This window comes from Rhagoletis pomonella, unplaced genomic scaffold, assembly GCF_013731165.1.
Source record: "Rhagoletis pomonella isolate Grant_MI unplaced genomic scaffold, Rhpom_1.0 Rhpom_scaffold_00001, whole genome shotgun sequence".
Classification (NCBI taxonomy): domain Eukaryota; kingdom Metazoa; phylum Arthropoda; class Insecta; order Diptera; family Tephritidae; genus Rhagoletis; species Rhagoletis pomonella.
The window spans coordinates 17,993,136-18,014,306 of NW_023458555.1; the positions used below are offsets into that span (position 1 = coordinate 17,993,136).

Sequence of the window (21,171 nt, forward strand, 5' to 3'; positions counted from 1 at the left end):
TATTTTTTTTTGTCGTGGTGGACCTTCCGCTGGAAACACCCATATGCCTTTTCACCTTTCCGAAAGCTACCGCTACATGGTAAGCCAGTGTGTATCAATTTTGAATAAATTAGCGTCCTTAAATTTCGATATATGGACGTTTCGAGCATTTCTAAAATTTACCGTTATATGAAAAGCCGTAATTTTAGTCCGATTTCAATAATTTGAAAATGGGCGAAATCGGACTGTAACCACGCCCACTTCCCATATAACGGTAATTTCCAGAAATACGAAAACTGCGATATTTTAGTAACTACTGAAGATTATTCACTCAAAATTGATATTTACAATAATTTCCAGACGAAAAATAAGAATATTATAAATTTTTGAAAAATGCGCGTAGCCACGCCCACTTAGTGTTACATGTGTATATCTTGGCAACCGCTGCACCGATTTCATCCAAACTTGGCACAGTTGTTGGCCTGAGTACAGCATACCAAATGGCCGAAAATTTTTAAAATCGGACAATAACCACGCCCACAGTCCACAGGGTAATTTAGAGAAATACGAAATCTTCGATAAATCAGTAAATATTAGAGCTAATTTATTCAAAATTGACGCTTGCAACAATTCTTTACCAAGAAATACGTTTATGTTAAAATTCTGGAAAATGGGTGTGGCACCGCCCACTTATGATCACATATATGTATGTCGGTAACCGTTCTACCAATTTGTACCAAACTCTGTATTTTTATTGTGCTTGCCACATAAAAGCAAAACGTTGAAAATTGTTGAAATCGGACTAAAATTACAGCAGCTTTTCATTTTCATTTTCATTTTCATTTTCAAATTTCAGAAATGCTTGAAACTTCAATATTTCGAAATTTAAGGACGCTAATTTACTCAAAATTGATACACCCCGGCTTACGATCTAGCGGTAGGTTTCGGAAAGGTGAAAAAACATATATTTAATACTTGCGCCGGGTATTTAATGTTCGGCTCCATCCGAACTTAGACTTTCTTACTTGTTTTCATTTATTTTCGATAATTATTTTTGCATTGGGAAAGTAGTGTCTCAGAGGTGATCCCATACTAAGCTGGTTTATATCCGATCACTGGATCATGAAATATATATATTTTTATATGAGAATTGAAGTTTCTTAAGTTTTCATTTAAATACAATTTCACAATGAGATCTTTTTCTTTATGCAAAACTGAGGATAATGCACTGTCTATATGCCTATCGATTTCTGAACAAGAAATTTATCATGGAACTTTCCTTGAGTACAAAAATAATACTATTTATGCTTAATTTTTTTCTAAAAGTAAATCGTTGATGTTTTTGCAAAACCGCCTAAATCGCCGTTGTGACAAAAATGAGATTTGGTAACCCTGAACTCCATACATCGATATTTAGGCATACAAATCGTAAAATTGTTAAAAAAACAGATCTGTAAAATAATATCTAGAGAAAATAGCGCCTATCATACCAATGCCGTTTTTTCGCTCTCCTGTAAAATTTGAGTGCCGTAAGATAGGCGGTTTTGCAAAAACATCGACGAAATGTTTTTGGTGGAAGTTTCATATATATCTTGTCTAATCGGGTTCGGTCATGTCGGGTTGTTTCGGGCCCAAAATATTAGGCCCGCGCCCATCTGTAATATACACTCAGCAAGCTTGCTCCGAGTGGAAGTATGATATTCATTCTTGGTTTCACACATCCTCTTGGCTACCTTTTACAACACTCTGTTCATTTTACATTTCCGCTTCGATTTAGAGCACTCAATAAAAGTGTAAATATATTTATAGCTGAGTACCTTCAACATACGCACATAGTATATAGTCATTTGATATTTATGACAAAAATAAGTACTCACCTGAATGCGAATGGTAGAAATGCGTACCGACTTCAGTGGCCCAAAAGTAATAACGGAACGTGTTGGCAAAATGTATGGGGCATTGAGTAACAAAAGGTACACCATCCGACCAAGGGGTTGCAACCATATGCTGGCCATGCCAATGGATGGCAGCAGCAGTACCAAGCGCTTGGTTGGCCACATCGACAACAATCAAATCGTCACGACACACCAGAATGGCGGGGCCAGGTAGCTGGCGGTTAATGCTCATAACACCCTTTTCATAGCCATCCGCCAAGATGCATTGCGGGGTGAAGCAGTCAGCGGTGATGCCAAGCGAACAGCGGCCACAAGCGCTGTGGGGAGGGAAGAGAAGTGAGAAGATAAAAACAGAAACGAAGTTAGGCAGGAAGGGAGTCAGATTGTTTTGTGGAGACAATAAATTGTGAATAATAAGTGTAGGGAGTAATGAAAGTCAGAGAAATAGATGAGAAAATGAGAAGGAGAAGAAGATGCAGTTGGTGTAAAGACAGTGATTCCAGATGAAAGCAGAAAATGTAGGGCGCACATCTGGTTAGGGAGAGATCCAGAAAGATGTGAAGAAAATAAGACAACCAGTAGCAAGAGGCAGCTAGGAAGGTTAAGTGTGTAGTAAAAATGTCACTGGTTCAGAAGGTCTGAAGCGCGGTGAAGCGCCAGGAATGCAACGGTGTGCGGCAGTGCGACAATTCGTCAGCGCGCGGGGCTATAAGCTATATTGTGTAAGCAAAGCATTCCGTAGTTGACGATCAGCTCGCAGGTTGGTGTGGCGGAAGGCGGCGAATTAGAAACACCCGGTCGGTATGCATAGCGGTCGAACGGTGGGTTAGTCAACAGCAGTGGTCAATTCGTTGCGGCAGCAACAGGAGGAAACGCTAGCGGAATAAATAAAATAGCATAACAGGAAAAATGTGAATGGTAGGAAAGTGAAAAACGGGAACATTTTAAAATGCGAGAAGAAAAACACGTTAATATGCTTATGCGGGAATGTCCAAAGTGCTTTGAAGGCTGACGGCTGGCCACATTCGCACGCACACAAAACCGGATACGAGGGACTCAGGAAGTTATTGGTTGTTGGTTGCAGGTTGCAATGTTGCTGTCAGCAAGCCAGCACACAGAGGTTGTCAGGATATTTTTGCGACAATCAATATTTTATTGCGCGCTCGCCGCATGCTACACTGTTGGCTGCCTGACCGCCTGACCGCCTGGCTGGCTGGCTATTTGTGGCATTGCGAGAAAAAGGGATTTTTATGTTTTTAAGGACCTTTCTAAACGGAAATGTTTAACTGTGCGTATGTATGCGTGTACTATGTATATGTGCAATGGTTATTTTTCTACGCTAGGTATGAGTGTTTATTGCTTCATATGTACGTCCTACGTACACTCCCATGACCTGGTAATGTTCGAGCGCAAATTTGAAATAGCAAATGCGACTGTCGCCAGCTACGCAGGGGCGATTGCACAGTTCGCCAGCGTGTTGACTAACATTTAACGGTGTGGTGAAGGGTACGCTATTTTTGTTATTGCTCCTGTAAGTGCTTTCCGTCCTGCTGCTGGTATTAGGATTACTGTCAAGCGTAGTAACAGCAACAGCTGCATTCACAGCTGCTGCCAGATGACGGCGACGGCGACGACGATGGCGATGTCGCATCCTGCGAACCGGATTAAATTTGCCAGCTAAAGTGAAGTAATTTGCAGCATTTGTGAAACTCAATGGCAGCGGCATGGATACTAGTAAGGCTGAAGCTTTAGCTGAAACTGAAGCAGTGCCTAAAGCTGCCACTGATTTCGTAGATGTGGACGCGGGCGCGGTAGTGGACAGAGTAGCGGTCGTGGGCACTGGCATTGCAACTGTTGCGCCTGCTGCTGGCACTGGCGGTGTCGCTTTTAGCCATGGTAGGGTATTTGGATTTATTTTTCGATTTGCTGTATATGGGATTTGCGGATTTGATGCTGCTGCAACTTTTGTTGCTATTGTTATTGTTGTTTTGTTTGTTATTATTATTGCTTCTTCGTTGGTATTAGTTGTTATTGCTGCTGCTGCTGGCGTCGTTAGTACGCTGAGTGCAGTTAACCACAATAGAGCTATGGCAATGTTGCCCGCATCACCGCTACAGCTTCGGCCATTTCGATACATTGTTTCACTCAAACGGCACCGATTTATTTTTCTAAACGAAACGAACCGTTAAATCCGCGCACTTACTCATTCACTTTGCGCTGCACACAATGGAGAAATAGCACTGAAAGCTTAGGGTATGCAGGCGAGCACTCTGAACTGCAGCTGGCTTGTGGCATGCCACCACTAAGATATGTATACACCTACATATGTGAAATTATACACGTTACGGGCAATAAAATGGATACATATTATTTTCAAAGCTTAAAGTGCTGATATAGTTCAAATGGGCAGAGGAAATAGAGAGAAAAGAGGGAGTGAGGCTTGGATCCTCCACTCTCTGCTCAGCGGCTATATTAAACGAGAAATAATGATGCTGCGACTGATCGGCATAAGTCCAGCAGAAACCGGTCCGCTAGTTGGACAAATTTTAATGAAAAATCGCAGATGTTTCTACGGAGGGGACCTTGCTATCTGGATCTGTTATAGTTGCCACGTAAAGGAACGCAAAATCGGTGTTGGATTTGTGGTGGTAAAGAGACACCATCGCCGAGTACTGGCGTTCACCTCAATGGACGAGCGTCTAGCCACAACTCTCGCATCAAAGCTAGATTCTTCAACATCTCGCTCATCTGTGCCCATGCGCCGACGGAAGAGAAAGATGAGGCATCCAAGGATCTCTTCTATGAGCGCTTGGAGCGCACATACGAGCGTTGCCCCCGCCATGACATTAAAATCGTGCTTGGAGACTTTAGAATTAGAGAATCAGTCGAAGAACAACCATAGCGACCTAGTGGTCCCAAGATGTCCAGAACGTACTTAAATTATGAAGGGAACACTTCCCCACCCTATCGAAAGTGACTTTGCTTAAGGCCATGGGAGCCCCTTTATGATTCTCCGGGCGCGATTGTTGGAGGGTCTAAGAGTCTTGGGTTCGTTGCCAACTGCTGCCTTTTAGAGCCAAAACACTCACAAGCGCAGATTTTGGTTTTAGTAGGCGATCTTTTTGGACTTTCCTTCGCCAAATGCAGGTTTCGGATAGCATATAGCATGCCACTGGCTTTCACACAGAAGAACGGACCTTTTCGTTACTCCCAGAAGCGTCTGGGCGTACATCCGAATGCTTGTTACGTTGAAGGATTGCTAGTTTGTTTTTGGTCGCGCCGAATAGAGTACTAGAGTACTCAAAGCCATCCAATTGAGTTTTGGCAACCGTGTTGGAGTATCTCTCGGGTGAATGATTGGCTAATAAAGTTACATTTTTTGCTAGAACTACATATATTATTCTCTCATTGTTTCTATTTTATTGCCCACCACTTATATATGTACAAACATAGACACACATCTGAACAAAAAAAAATATTGTGCTGGTCATTGTATGCCCGCCGTCGCTATGATAGTTTCGCAGCATTGACGGGTTGATAAGAAGATGCTTGTGCTGCATTTAAAGGACATACAAGCATTCACACTGTTTCAAGTATATGTATGTATGTATGCACATTAGGGTTGCCCAAAAAGAGTAAAGTCGGAATTTTAATACCTGTGAATTATAATTACTATGAAAAAATAGTTTAATAAGCAATTGGGTATTATTATTGGGAATCTCCTGCAGTGAAACACAGTTTTTCGATCGAAAAATATTGATTTTTAAGAATTCTATACCATTTCTATGCATGGAAAACTTTGAGCGCTTTGAATATCTCTTGATTTCAAAATAAAAAAATTGGGGCATACTTTTGTCGATATAAAACAATGCAAGGGGGTGAGAGTATTAAAATTCCGACTTTACTTTTTCACATGCATTCTTGGACCACTCTAATGTACATACATAAATATGTACAAATTGTATGCAGAATGGCATTTATGCGGAGCCAATTTGATAGATCGTTCTTGCAAAAGTGAAAAGTGTGGCAAATTGATAAAGTCAGTATACAAAGTATAAATATTTACAGACTAGCTCTTTGGTACAAATACATTGTAGTAATTGGCGTTGCATTCAACACCATTTAAATAATAAAAAAAAAATGTTTTAAAGGTTAATTATGCGCGGAAACAGCGAATTTTTCATTGAAGAAGAGAAAGTGGTATTCAAGGTACATACAAGGTCCACAAATATCTGCCGGCCAAAAAAAAAACAACCCGCACACATTCAAATTTCACTCCTTATCATCAAATTAAAATTTTATTAGGGCTGCCGGATTTGTGTGACTCAAAACCGGGACAATGTTTTTTGAAAATGTCCGAAACACGCCAACTCCACCTCATACCGCAAAAATATGTACACTGGCGATATGATCCACAATCTTTTACATTTCACCGTGACTCTTTGAAAAGTTACGTTCCACGTTTTGCCTTTTTTATTACTATATTTATTTGTGGAATGGAATTTGGACGTCCTCTCCTACAATAATAAAACATTGTAAATACTAGGGTTCTGACTTGTTTGGCCCTTTTTTGATTTTTAGTAATTTTGTGAACACATAAAAAACTCACGTGGATAGGTACATGGAAAACAAGAACGGCATTAAACATGTTTTCCCAAAATATCGGACGAGCCAATAGCACACTTGGGGTCTTTTCAGCCCGCATATTTTGAATATCGTGTGTGATTACACGGTCAAAATTTTGGGTTTAATTTTTAAATCGAGCTGGGACTGATTAAACCAGTCCAAATAGTTTTGAGCAGTTTTGAATATATTCTGGTTTGAATTTTAGTTCAAGCTGCCGAGAAAATTATGTTTTCTATGAGTGGTTTAAAATTAAAACCAAAAAGTTCGTAGATTAATGTATAAGTCCTATTTGTTAAAAAATCAAACCAAAATGTTTCAATTCTAGTATTTCTAGGTTTCAATATAGAAAATTTTCTTTAAAATCTAAACCGAAATAGAAAATTGTTGCATTTAAAATCTAAACCGAACTCTTAAAATTCTAAAACCAACATATGTGCTCTCTTTTTTTATATACTGGGAAGGTTTGTATTTGAAACTAAATTTAGTTTGGTCATATATGTAGCCCAAAAAGTTTAAAATTAAAACCGAAATTTTTAACCGTATGTAAAATAAAGTTCCATCGAGTTTTTAGCTATGTATGTGTGCACGTATTTACCAAATATGATTCTAGTATTCAAAATGAATACCAAATAAAATCGATATTCAGGACTATTGATTTCGGCATATTTTAGAAAATGGGTTCGAAATCATGCATCTTGCAATAACAAAATGCTGAAATTTTTCCAGAATAATTCCTGTTTTTTATGGAAAATATATTTTGTTAAATTATGCGCAAAAAATTTCTATCTACATTTATTATTATTTTTTTTTGAATATTAAACCTTCACATTTACCATCGTTTGCACATACCTTTTCATACCGTGAAAAAATCCCAACCCAAAATATGCCAATTGCGAAATATTTTGTAAGCTGGAATACGGAATCGGCGAGCAAAAATTATTATTGAATAAACTACTGGTATATGTTTCTGCATATATTTCAGATCATTACAGGTGAAATATGAATGGTTTTAAAAAGAACAATGCTTTTTTTTAATATTGTGGTTGTTTACACTTGCCTGGTTATCAGGTTATTGCAGGCAATGGCAAACCTCCAAATGTGCTTCTGCCACGAAACAGCTTCTAATTAGACCATTCGAAGGTGGCTTAAAGCTGCAGGTCCTTCTATTTCTGTAACAACGTCAAGACGCACATCAAAAATTTGAGGAGAAGCTCGGCTAAACACTTAGCGTGTAAATATTATAACTGTTATTCGAATATCCGGCTTATAAGACTTTTGGAAAGATCGGCGAAATCACAAAATTTTTTCCAAAAAAATTAACAGCCGCATTTTTGGCGAGAGACAAATTATCATCCTTTGAAAGAAAGTTTTATTTATGGATTAATTATCGCCAGTAACGCGATGAATTGCCAAATGAAATGTTAAATGTCATAACAGGGCAACCAGCTACTTCCCGAGATCTTTGTCGGATTATTTTTCGAATGGTAGTAGTGATATCGAATAGATACAAAATACATTTATGAAGCCTGTGTCTCCGAACAAGTTTTGGGTTAGTGTTGGGAGTGAATACCATGAAGTAGAGTAGCATAAACGTCTATCTTAACTTTGCTTCTTTTTGCCACAACGTTTCGTTTTGAAACGGGGGTTTCAGCTTACATTTATAAAAAAAATTCAGGTCAAAATTGGACGCTATCCCAGAAATGCCCAAACAGCTTTCAGACACAATATAGTTCGATATTTAATGGCAGTGAAACAATTTCATTCTTCGCATTAAAATTTAAAGTAGGTATGTATACTATTTCTAGTAAAAGACCTTTATTCATATTTGAATTGCAGTGCCTTTGATTTTTAGTTAGTAATTTGGCGTTGCATAAAATGAAGTAAGGGTTACATTGTCTTCAAAGTTTGAGAGCCCCAGAATTAAACCCTGTCAATTAGATATCGAAGGACTTAAGCATATTGTACATTTACAAAGTAGTAGCAAATTTTCTTGAAAAAATTCAATAAAAATAAAACAAGCTAAATTTTTTTTTGCATTAAAACCAAGAAATTTGAGTGAAAAACGTATTCTGAGCGAAGCCTCGAACTTTAGTTTAAAATATATCGCTCTGCGAAGCATTCATATATACCTACGTACATACGTATCAGCATATAAACAATAGATGCTTATTGAAAATGAAAACAAAAATAGAAGAGGGAAATTTCATAAAGGCATCAACAGTTTATCTCGAAGCATGAAAAGCAAATGAGGTTGACGGGTTAAGTACGCGGATGCATTCAAGCGCATACATACTTGTACAACTGCATGCATTCACATACACACACACACACACACACTCACATACATATGTGCGAACACGAACATGCATCTGTACTTATGCAACGTAAAAAGTGAAATTCATTATTAGAAAAGTTGCAAATTTTTTGTTTAAGCGAAATAAATAAATTCTCACATGCGCTGAGTTTTTTGTTCTTCTTCTTCTTAAATTGACGCACTTTCAATAGGGATCATTTATGTGTATATACATACATACACACTTGCACGTACTTATTTACAAACATTCATTCATACCTTCCCTACCTACGTACGTACGTAGGTTCTATTTGCAGTACCAGCGCTTTTCGTATTCGACTGCAGTTTGTTGGCGCGCGCGTGCAACTGGAAATTTTCTATTATTAGAAAAATGCGATTGTTTCAAAAGAAAAAAAATATATACATATATATAACTAAATCCGTTTCGTTGAAAAAGCAGAAAACTGCAATAACTCACTTCGGTTTTTTTTTGTATTTTTATTGTTTATTTTTAATAAAGAAAATGTTAGCCTGCAGGTGATTGAGTTAACCTAATTTTAGCAAACTTGCCACTTACCCACTTATTTACTACTTTTGACTTGAGTTTTCTTCTCGTCGAAAGATTGCTGTTGTGTCACGGTTGATTTGTGGATTACTTTGAAGTGGCGCTGCTCAATTGGTTTCGCGTTCAACGATAAGCTCAAAGGATTACAAGCACTGACTTTGTTGCTGGATGATATACAGAGGAAATAATTGAAAGCGTTTCGTAGAATGCACAGGAATGTGAGCGTGTAAGCTCTAAAGTAGTAGGAAAGAGTTTATTATATTTCAAGCGTTTTAACAAATACGCTAGTCATGAGCCAGTCAGATAGATAAAAATCATGCTTGAAGTGCATGGGATTAAGTTTGAATCTTTTTTTCTTTTAATTTAGCGTACTCCTACAAAATATTATTTTTCAATAAATAAATATTTTTAGACAAATTTTCTGTATGCAGTTTTGCAGCCCATTAAATTTTAGTGCAATAAAGTGCATGTTCCAAGTCTCTAAACATTACCGCCAATTTTAGAGAATTTTTCTTGTTATAGTCTCTCACCTTTTATTCCATATAACGCATGAACATGAAATATATTTTTATATGGAAGAAAATTTGCAGCACCCTTGGAAAAAAAAAACCTCCAAAATTAACGGTAATTTTAAGCGACTTTAAATATGTATTTTAGAGTACTAAAATTTAATGGGCTACAAAACTGCATACCGAAAATTTTTCTAAAAAAATTAATTGAAAAATTTTAAATTTCTTGGTATTTCTTGCATTTTCCAGTTCTGTGTTAAATTAAAAAAATGTATGATTGTGGTTTTTGCTGCCGAAGGACCATATTTATATAAAAAATAAGAAAAAATTGGTATGGAAAGCATAAATAAATGAAATCGTCAAAACGTTAGATAATGCATTTTTTTGACGCTGATTGTACATATATATATATATAGTTATATATATAGCCAACTATCATCTACAGAAGAGAAATCAATTACAGCGAACGTCGCGAACGTCAGCTGTCCCGGAATGAAAGCGAGTATCATACAAGCGTATGCACTGCGATCGAAAAAACGCTGTAGCTTAAACAAAAAAAGGAGTTGAACACAATTTTTTTCCTCCCAGTTGAGAGCGAGCGACTGCTAATTTTAATTTATTTTGCTCGAATAAAATCGGAGCCCCAGAAGTAGAAAAAAAATTGTTTATATAAAAATAAAAAATTTCAAAACCTATTACAGTTTTTATATCGTCAGACAATTTTTAAAGTTTTGCTGTAAAAGAAATGAGACTACCTTTAACAGCTAATAAATAAAGTTACTTTTAGTAAAAGCCTGCATCAAAAAATAATTGCATATAACTTGCATACTATTTGCACTAGAGCCAAAAATTTTGCCTTTAAACCTTTCCACTTTTGAGGGTCCCATTTGAGAAACTTCTACTCATTATTAGAAAAACCAATTTGTTGCTCTGATGAAACGCATCGAAGACACTGAATGAATCAGGGGCCGCAAATAATGATTACACATGTTTACAAAAATTAACAAAGTTTCTGCATATTGCACCAAAATTTCGTATCCCTATGTTATTCGACGCGATAAATGCAAATCCGAGGTGTGCTAGCCTCCATCATGACGACCGGTTCGAGGTCATTTGCAGGTCAAGTAAGGAAAAATTCGTTGAATAAACCTGAAAACTCAATACAATTCTCCTGAATTTGACCTTGAGATGACCTTGGCATGACCTCTAGATGACCTTGAAGAATCAAGGGCCCCCTTATTCGGACTCAGCGGCAAACCAAACCCATGTATATGAATTTTTATTTTTATTGAATAATTATTTTTTTCTCCTTTTTGACACTCATATGACGTCGAACCTCACATTATGGGGGTTAGCGGACCCCAGATTTGGATTAAACAGGTCGAAAACCTTATGTATATGCATTTCCCGGTTTATTCAATGAATTTTTCCCTACTTGACCTTAAAATGACCTCGAACCTGACATGGTGGTGGGTAATGGCAATTGTAACGGTAGTTTTAACAGTCTTGTTGTTGAGAATGATTTGGTTGGTGGAAGCATCGCCTGAGCCTGTCCATGACTCAATTAGTGCTGATATAACCTTTGGATACGAGGGTAAGCTTGATCATGATAAAACTGTGGCTGGAATTTCCAAAAATCGATACCAGTGGTTAGCAACTCAACCATATTTCAGGCCGAGATTCATGCAATAGAAATCTTATACCGACAGGAATTATCGGCTTAATTATTTTTAGTGAATACATATATGCTTTTACAAAAATATGAAACACGTTCTTATTGCATATAAGGAATTTAAAAATTTTTGCCCACTAAGACGGCATTGTGCATCGCCATTAACGACACAACACCGGCACACCAGGCTTTCCGTTTCATTTTGTCAGCTAATGTGAAAACGGCCTTAGCTTTAATAATAAATTATAAATCAATTCGTGCCCCCGGTGTTGCAGAGTCAAACGAAGTAGAGGCTGCAACCATTCGATCGACGGCTGTAAAGCTTAACTTAACAAAGTGTTTTGCAAAAGCACAAGCAACTAGCGGCGATCATGAACATCTGCTGCACGCAAGTTGAGTCAAGCTTAAAGCGAAATGAAAGTAAAGTTTAGCATTTGGCTGTCATAAGACAGATTCTGAGCTTGCGGCGCAAATACGGTTTAGGCTTAAAATGCTCGCCGCTAGCTAATAAGAGAAGCACAAAAAAGCTCAACGCAAAAGGGAAACAAATATTTAAGTAAACAGGTGAGTTGAGTTTTTATTTACAGCACGCTACTTGGCAGTCAGCGGCTAAGCGGAGTTTTTTTTTTCCAGCACAGCTCATGTGGTCAAGCTTACTAGTCAAGATCGCGTCTTACTTGGGCAAGGGGATCTGATACATGTATGTATTTATTAAAGTAGAAAACAAACAAATTAAAAATAAAGAAAATAAACTAAAACGAATGACTACGCTGTTTTAACGTAGAGCAGACGGTGCAGCTGTTCGCAAAGCGCCTCCGCTAGCGATCTAGCCAAGTTAAGTAGATTTGCTGTTCTCGGCTCAAACAGCGTAGATAGCATTCAGTCTTCATCTGAACATCGGTTCAGAAACTTGCGCGTTTCTAATAAGTCGGCACGATAAATTCGATACAGTGGCGTAGTTAAAGTTTACTGCAAAAAAGTAACGAAATAAAATTGAGAATTTGTTGAACAAGTGATCAAGTGCAGAAATTCGATTTCGATTGAATTTTACGAAACTGGCGATTCTGGTAATTGTTTTGCGGTAATTCATTCTGCGTTCATTGGCTACGCTTAATTTTGATAGATTTTCCGCGTTAAGCAACCCATTTTGATTTGTTTTGTGTATGTTTTTTTTTTTTTTTTTAATATTTGTCGTATTTTATTTTTTGCTTCTTTCTGCGCGTTTGCTTTGTTGATGCCACTGCTTTTATTGCAACAGTTTGAAAACAAGTCGGACGTGTTTAGTTTCTGTTACAATTCTTTGTGCCAGAGCGCAGACGCGCTTACAAGTTAGCACTTCTATGAGGACATTTGCATTTACATAAATATAAATATATGTATGTATGTACATTAGGGCGCATCTGCAAAAGGAAAAGTGTCGGGTTTTCCAGTGAAATATAAAAATTTATTATTTTTTAAGACTTCCGTCTAAATATTTCGGAAAAATATTAACACTGACGTGAGCCAGACCGATTTTAAAATATCTCCAAAAATTTCTCTATGTGTTTTTATTTCGTTGATATACTTTTTAAATATGTTTATGCAAACCTTTAAGCTTAGATAGCTTCTATCATCTGAAGTGATATTATCTTAAATTTTAATTTTTTTCCAAAATATTTCATAAGTCCCAAAATGTAAAAATTTTATATTTCCGCTGGAAAAACAGTACCGAGTTTTTTTTTTGTATCGAGTGTGTTGCATCCTAATGTACGTGCATATGTATGTATGCAGATTTAAGCGCAAGTCAGCGTGATTTTGTGCAATAAGTGACAAACTCTGAAGAAAAAACTAAATTTTCTAAAAGAAGAAAAAAACTTCAAAATAAGTATAAACAATTCAAGTTGCTTTCGTTCGTGGTGCATAACAAGTTCCTGATTCATTGCTTACGATTTTTGTATAGTCGAAAGGTCAACGACGACGCGACGGTAGAACTTTTAATTTGCGGTTTGCTTTCGTGATTTGTATCATTTCGAAAATTCTTGAACCCGGCTTAATAATTTGTTGTTTCGCGTAAGTAGCAAAAAAGTGATTGTGCTTAAAAAAAAGTGTTGTTTTTGTGTTGCAACTCGAGAACAAGGAAGCCTGTAAAAAATTGAAAGTTAAACTTGAAACCAAAACTGCAAGTGTAGATCGAGTTTTTGCAGCGGGTATTTTCCGCTTACTTAACAACGCACAGGTGAGTTAGTCACGCATGCTTATCCCTGCGTCATTTTACTCATTACACCCAGTTAACATTTTAGTTCGAGTTTAATGGCTTGAGAATTTATGACTTTCTTCAATATGCAATTTTAAGTGCCAACTTTTAAATAGCAGTGCAGTTAAACTACGAAAAGCTGACGAATTTTTGATTGGTCGTCATTTACTTTCAAATACTGGAAGACCAGTCGCAGGGGGTGTAAAACCTGTTTAGCAGAACTTTGGGGCTATCGCAATTTTAAAAAACAAGAAGGGCCAATTAAGTCTAGAATAATCGATAGACCGGTTTTTAGTTCCATTTGATAAAGTGATTTCACTAATTTTACCACAAATGCCGTTGAATTTGATTTAGGAAAACTTACTTACTCCATACTTAGCAGAAAAATTCTAACCAGAATTTCGCTCCACCTCTCCCCAAATGCTCTGTTAGTGTGGATTAAAGTTTTCACGCTTTGGTAAAGAATTAAATTTTCAACCGCAGTTTTTGTGTCAGAAGACAATTTTACTGGCTATAATTTGGCACCTACCTTAACGGACTTTACAGGGAGGGTTTCAAGCGATTAGAGCATGAAACACATAAATGTCATTTTTAAACTTCTGCAAAACAGAGCCACTGAAGCAAAGCTAAAAGGTGCTGTTACCAAAGCAAGCTTAACATCAACCTTCCGCCCAAAGTGCTACGGAATAAATTAAGAAACCTTAGGTGTTGAGGTTCACCTTCTACACAGGTTTTAGTGCTGTTACTATAAAACCCCATGGAAAATTGTTGTCGCCATAATTTAATATACTCTCGACATCAGTCATGCTTATCCTTACAAGAACCCGGCATGATCTTGGAACCATTCGTAGATCGCCTAACTTTTTGATAAAATTTTCATGCGTGTTTGCTGTCAGCCGTATTTCGTAGTCTCACTACTTTTTACTGCAAATACATCTCGATTACCTTTTTAGCTCGTAGTGTGGCTTTGTATGTGGCATTTTTTTCTCTGCAGATTCGTGAAATTAGTCTTCGTACCAGTTGTTCTTTCGAGCTAGCTGAATTGCGACTACTTATTCGGTGGTGATACGTAATGAGCGGGAAAGGTGTGACAGTCGATTGTCGACTTTTGCGATTACTGCTTTTCAACCTTAAGCTTTTCTTATGTTTGGAGTGTTGGTTGGTTCGTTGGTTTAAGTGGATTGTCACCATAGAGGCAGCTGAAGTAATGGTTTAGTCTCATCCTTTCGAGGGCTGGACACTCGCACAGAAAGTGCTCGACTGTCTCTTTTGAGCCAGGGTTATCGCATTTGCGGAAGAACCTATTGAAGGGCAGTCCTATCCTTTCGGCATGCACACCCACAGACCAGTTCCCTGTGCACACTGCAGTAAATTTGTAGGCATCTGTTTTACTTATTCGTTAGAGAGCTTTGGTTTAGGTGGGTCGTAGGATACCCAGAACTGCCATGTAATCCTGAAAGATCCTGTGTAATCCCACTTCTGTTTGGCGTTCGAGTGATACATTTTTGTTAATTTTTGTCTTAATCTCCTTGAGCGAGGCGCCCATTTTCACCGCGTGGGAAACATTCAGTGCGGAGCCGCTCCTTGCTAGTTCGTGCGCTACCTCCTTTCCGGTAGGTTGAGTGATGACTTTAGTTTGTATTGCTCAATGAAAACCCCTGCACCACTTCTGAATTCCATCTTTGACCCATCCGCAAATACAGTTAAGCCCTGCAAGAACTCGGCTGAGTTGGACTGTAGCCATGTACATGCAGTGCCCAACATTTTCTTGGTTGCATAGAGACATTATACAAGTCTGGACGCAGTGATGGATCCCTGTTTCCATAAGTGCCTCATCACTGGAATCTGCACTGACAATATTTAAGGCTACCTTCATAGTAGAGCGAACTCTCATTTGTGCGTACCACTTCATGCAGGGCAGTCTCCGTTGACTTCGATTTCAGTATTTCTTAAAAACTGGTAATCAAAACCCAGCATCTTAGTTACTTTCAGGTTTAAAATTTTTAAAGGCACAAGGCTTTTAAAATTTCTTTTAATTTTGTTTGCTGGGTACAATAACTTAAGTTTAAACGTTGTTTACTTGCCCGATGTCCCAAGCATCCATGCGTGCGTGCGTTTGCAAGCGTCGCGACGCCTTAAAAAATTACAAAAGCGAATTGAAAAAAAAAAATCATTCGAATGAGCAAACCAGCATTCGAACATTTAACTCATTGTCGCTTCGAATGGAAAGCATTTCAAGGTCAAGATACAACATCATGCGAGATATTGAGATTTTTTCATACTTTTTTTTTGATATTTGCATTTAATTTTTTCCCTATCCGTGTATTTGCTGAGTGTATGCGTGTGCATAGTTTATTATGTGTGCACTAAGCGTGCAAAATGTTTGATTTTTTTCTTCTTTTTTTTGACGCTTTTTACTGGCTTTTGTTGACTGAATGAATGGTATTGACACATGGCTAGCAAGCACACATACACACACACACACAACAAGTTAGTATATACTACCCATACATAATTGGTAACGTTAGAAGCTTACTGCTTCATTGACACTTCTCCGTCAACCAGTGTTGCCACACATGGGCTTTTCCGAACAAAACTGGCAAGTAAACGCGGGCGCCACTTTGAGCAAGCTGTACCGATTGGTCTGCGTGGTCATCACAGGAGCTATGCGCATCTGTTCAACGGATGCCCTTGGTGTCATTACAGCCGTTCCTCTTTTGTCTATTCTGATTGAAAAAGAGGCTTGCTAAAGCAATACATGGCTGCCCAAAACAATAAGCAGGAAAAGTGGAGATCTCGGGGTTATTTGGAGGTTCTCAAGGTCAAAATTCCTGGACTGCTGTAAAGCGATAATAACTACTACTAACTATTGACGAAGAGTTCGAAATATGGGTTACCGATGGATAGACGACGGGAGTGCTGGGGTAGTTGTACTTGGACCAAGATTCCAGAAAAGTTAATTGGCACATACCCAACCATGTTCCAGGCGGAAGCCTTCGAAATTGAAACCTGTGTTCGCGATAGCCTTCGTAGAAGAACAAATAGGGCCATAATAAATGCTATGTCGGAAATTCAGGAAGCGTTAAAGGTCTTAGACGCTTTTAAAACAGCAGCAAGGCTTAGGGACAGCTGTCAAAGTCTTCTGAAGCACCTGGTTGTCCACAATGGCGTAGCGCTGTGGTGGGTTCCGGGAGAAGAAGGATTTGAAGCGCCAACGAAAGGGCTGACTGTCTCGCAAAGCGTGGTACCCAAATGTGGTACATCTAAAGGATACACTGTAGAACTACTTAGGGGCTGGGAAGAATCACAGATTGCTGCCCACTGGCGGAAGTGAAAGGGAATGAGACAATCAAAGAGATTCATAAGTCCTTCCAAGAGGAATTCCGAAAGACTCCTTGAACTTAGCCAGGTGAGTCTTAGAACTCTTACTGGTATCCCGACAGGACACTGCGGGTTAAGGTACCATTTGAATAAAATTCGGCTTTCTGTTGAGACGGACTGCAGGTTTTGGGGCTGGGTTCAGCACAATAGACCTTCTCAGGTCACAGCGCGAGTATTTCTGATGTTATAATAATAATAACAAAAAGTATGTGTAAAAAGATATATATATATATATATATGTATCAGCCTGTACAGAAAAATGGATTGTTATATTATTCTTATTGTACTATTTAGCTGTGGTTTAGTTTTACTAAGTGTTGTGTTATCTATATTTTTAATAAACTTGACATGAAATAAAATAAAAAAATGAAATGAATGAATTGAAATGAAATGAAAAAGTAATTAAAATCTTAAAAAGAAAAAAATTTGGTAGCTTTTGGTTCGTTTTGGTAGGAGATTTTGGTAGGTAAAAAAATTTGTCCGTGGCAACACTGCCGCCAACGTTGATACACATTGTCTATAAGACCGGCCCAAATACACACAAACATACATACACGTACAAAATATAAATTTGTATCTACAATAAAAAAAAAAACGTGCCTAGATGCGCTGGTTATTCCGCCATAAATGTGCTAAAGCTGTTGCAATTTTTGTGTCATTGATACCGATCGCTTTTTATGGGCTCGATTTAACAAAATGTATATCACAATTTTTAGCACAGATAATAGTCTGACAGATGCTTTTTTATGATTCAATTTTGGTATGCTTTTACGGAGAGAGTTAACGTTTATTCATCAGTGGACTTTCAATAGTTCACAGGCCTTTAGGTCAAGGTCCTCTATTGAACGTAGGATTTGCTATTGGTGTACAACTTATTGATTTAGCCTTTAATAAATAAATATTAGCCTACTCACATAAATACTGTGGCCTACAGTTTTTATCGGCGGCAAAAGACCAACGGTTTTTATGAGAAGCTTTTTCATGGCAAAGGTGCACTCGGAGGCTTGCCATTAGCTGCTGTGGGATGAACGTTTAAAAAAAAATACATCGACCAGGAATGACCTGTGTCCTAACGGGTTCACATATCTAGCCACTCGGCTACGTTGGCTGCACACTGACTTCGTCTAAAACAGTATAATTAGGTCCCTATGGTCCCGGTAGTTGGCCGTTCAAATATTTTCTTAAAACCGGAGCACCAAGGACTAATTTCAGCAGGTTTGGGATATATTTATGCTTAAGATAGTAAATCACTTTGCTTCGCCTCCATTTTCTCGCAGTTTCTGTAGAAGTTATTCCAGGAAACAACTAATGTTGATACACGTAAACGCTGGATAATAACTATTATGAAGCAACGTAAAAAATAAACGATGGACAATAACTGTAAATAACAAACCTTGGGTTATAACTGTTATTGGCGAAATAAAAAACATTTTTCGTCTAATAACTGTTACGAAATAACGGTTTTTTTAATCTCAGAATTCGGGTAACGTCTTCAATTTGTAAATTCGACAAAAAAGTTATTTTTGGTCCCTGATTTAGACTTCTCTTTTCTGAAGTACGAGGAGCAGCCTTCTCAGTGAAAAGGTAACGGGGACGTATCTAATGAAAAACGCCTCATGCAATAAGTGATTCACAAAGAAGATTTTATTTGTACAAAAACACACTTTAAAATTCAAGCCGTTTTCTGGGACGCCCGGGTATGTGAGACTTCAAAAACTATAAATTCTTTTACAGAAACAAAAAATATATTTTTTTAAATCTACCGGCATCTTAATGCCTTAAATTTCTAATTTAATAATTTTAGAGGCCTCTGCCAGAATTTGCCTCTGTACTCCTAGCGGATATGTTAATACATATGCAAACGCAGTGTGCATATACGTACATACATATAAAAGCCAAACACCACAAATGCTGTAGTGCAATTTATTTCAAGAGCAGTATAACATTGCTTGCCGCACTGGGAGTGTTTGTTGCATTGAGTATTCGCAGTTGGATGTGAAAAAAAATTAAATGGTTGACACATGTGAAATACATAAATACATATCTATATGTATTTATGAGAATTTGTGCATATTCGAAGTATGCATATCACAAGCACTTGCGCACATATGTATACTTACATAGGTATATGCAGAGCAAATATGAACAGGGTTGCCACTGACAAAAAAAAAATTACCAAATTTGGAAAAATCCTTCAACCAAAAGCGAAAGTGATGAAACTAAAGGCGACAGCGGAGCTTCATCATTTGAGAAAAACCTCAACTGGAGCTATTATAGATAAATAAAGTGGCTCAAAAGACCCCTTGGGAATTTTTTTAATATTCACCTTTTTTTTTTCAAAGCGAAAATTTCTTGGTATTTTTTATAAGAATATTGTTTGCACCAAACACTTGAAATTCAGAGATTCAAACTAAATACAACACTTAAAAAAATTCAAAAAAAAGTTCGTCTATATTTCAACCTTTTTATTCACTCTAAATTTTTTGAACAATTTACGATATGGAACTTTATAGCCCATAATATTTGAGCATAACCAACAATGTCCAGCTAAAAATTCTCGTTGGTATTTTTTTAATTTTTTTGCCGCCAGTATTTTGTGTTTCATTTAACAATTGCCACTGATAAAAAAATGGCATTGATTAAATTTTTACTTCTTTTCCAACCCAATTTTTTTCTACCAATTTTGGTAACAATGTACCAAAGTGGCAACCCAGAATACGAACAGCTTGAGGCACGAAGTAGTAAAAAAAAATATGAAGAAAAAAATTGAAAAAACTTCACAATATACACATTCAGCGCATTAACACATTTGATATTCGCACATTTGCATATAAAACTATTATTTACTTGTCCGCTTTGCACTGACTTTGCAAAAACTTACACCTCAATAACATAGAGTGCCGCCAAGAACGACTCGGCGGCAACGCAACAGTCAGAAAACTAGACTTGCCGGCCCGCCGCGGCCGATCTGGTGAAACATTGACAATTCTCTCGCGAAAAACCCTGAAGACATATTCGCACGTTTAAATTTCATATTATGGCGATTTTTTACAACGGCAGCAAGCACGTACACAGAAACCCTGTGGTGAAAATCTCTAGTTCTGAACTGGTGCGCTTCTAGTACCTACATTTAGATCCGCTACTAGTTCGCGATAAATCGCCTTTTCATGCAAACAACTGGCGAATTTAACACGGCGATGTGATAGGAATTGTAAATTGTCCCCCGCTGCATTACCCTTTCTATAGTTCAGGAGCAGTCCTATATTCGACAGATGGGATCTAGTTCGCTTTGTGCCCCGTTTTCTATAGTTTTGAACCAGTTCTAAGTTCATCATTTTCGTTATAGATTTCTAAAAATAAACTTATTTTTTAAAACTACCACATCTCGCTGCTTTTGAACTGGTGGCTATCTAGTTACTATCGGAGTGGTTCGTTTTTGGCGGTAAAGATCTATTACGGAACTACAAATTTGGTTTACCAGTTCGGGGTTTCCCTACAGGGAATCGACAAACACACACACACACATAACCATTACCGCTCTTTCGCGAATTGGCACATGAACCCATCCATGATTTTTTTTATAACCGCTTGTACACAATTACCTACAGTGTACGAGAATTCGCAAGTACATCTTAGATTTGGCCGAGAATCAGCGTTTATGTTTGAACATAAAAAATGTGCACAAAAAATGTATGTATTTTGGTTTAAGTACATTGTTAGATAAATATTTTTAAAGCTTGAACGTGCATTTTTTATTTTCAATTCTTCAAAGTGCCGCGCGAACATACATATCTCTGCTAATTGGATATGTGTTTATTTTTATGAGAAATTTAAGTATGTTGTACCTACCAATTTCATAAAGTAGCAGTTAAAAAACGACAAATTCTTTTTTTTTATTTGTTTATTTTTCTTCGTTATTGACTAACATACGAAAGAATAAATTTTAATACAAGGTACAAAAATATAATGATTCTGGGCTGAGGCATGGAGGAAATGTGAGAGCCACTGTTTCTAGATC

General features: G+C 37.5%; 1 protein-coding gene and 1 long non-coding RNA gene across 3 annotated transcripts in view; one reads left to right on the forward strand and one right to left on the reverse strand.

Moving 5' to 3' along the window:
- Positions 1 to 4,011, reverse strand: part of LOC118738083 (laccase-2-like) — a 16,744-nt gene extending 12,733 nt beyond the window's left edge. The window contains exons 1-2 of the mRNA XM_036469040.1: positions 3,257 to 4,011; positions 1,857 to 2,191 (exon numbers count right to left, since the gene is read on the reverse strand). Coding sequence (XP_036324933.1) covers positions 1,857 to 2,191; positions 3,257 to 4,011 — 1,090 coding nt within the window. The remainder of the gene's footprint in view (positions 1 to 1,856; positions 2,192 to 3,256) is intronic.
- Positions 4,012 to 12,273: 8,262 nt separating this feature from the next.
- LOC118750837 lies at positions 12,274 to 13,769 on the forward strand. 2 transcript variants are annotated; one of them, XR_004994441.1, is made up of 3 exons: positions 12,274 to 12,620; positions 12,798 to 12,919; positions 13,310 to 13,769. It is a non-coding gene; the product is annotated as an uncharacterized LOC118750837 (long non-coding RNA). The 2 variants fall into 2 exon arrangements; XR_004994440.1 differs by having other exon boundaries at positions 12,275 to 12,620; positions 12,798 to 12,915.
- The last annotated feature ends 7,402 nt before the right edge of the window (positions 13,770 to 21,171 follow it).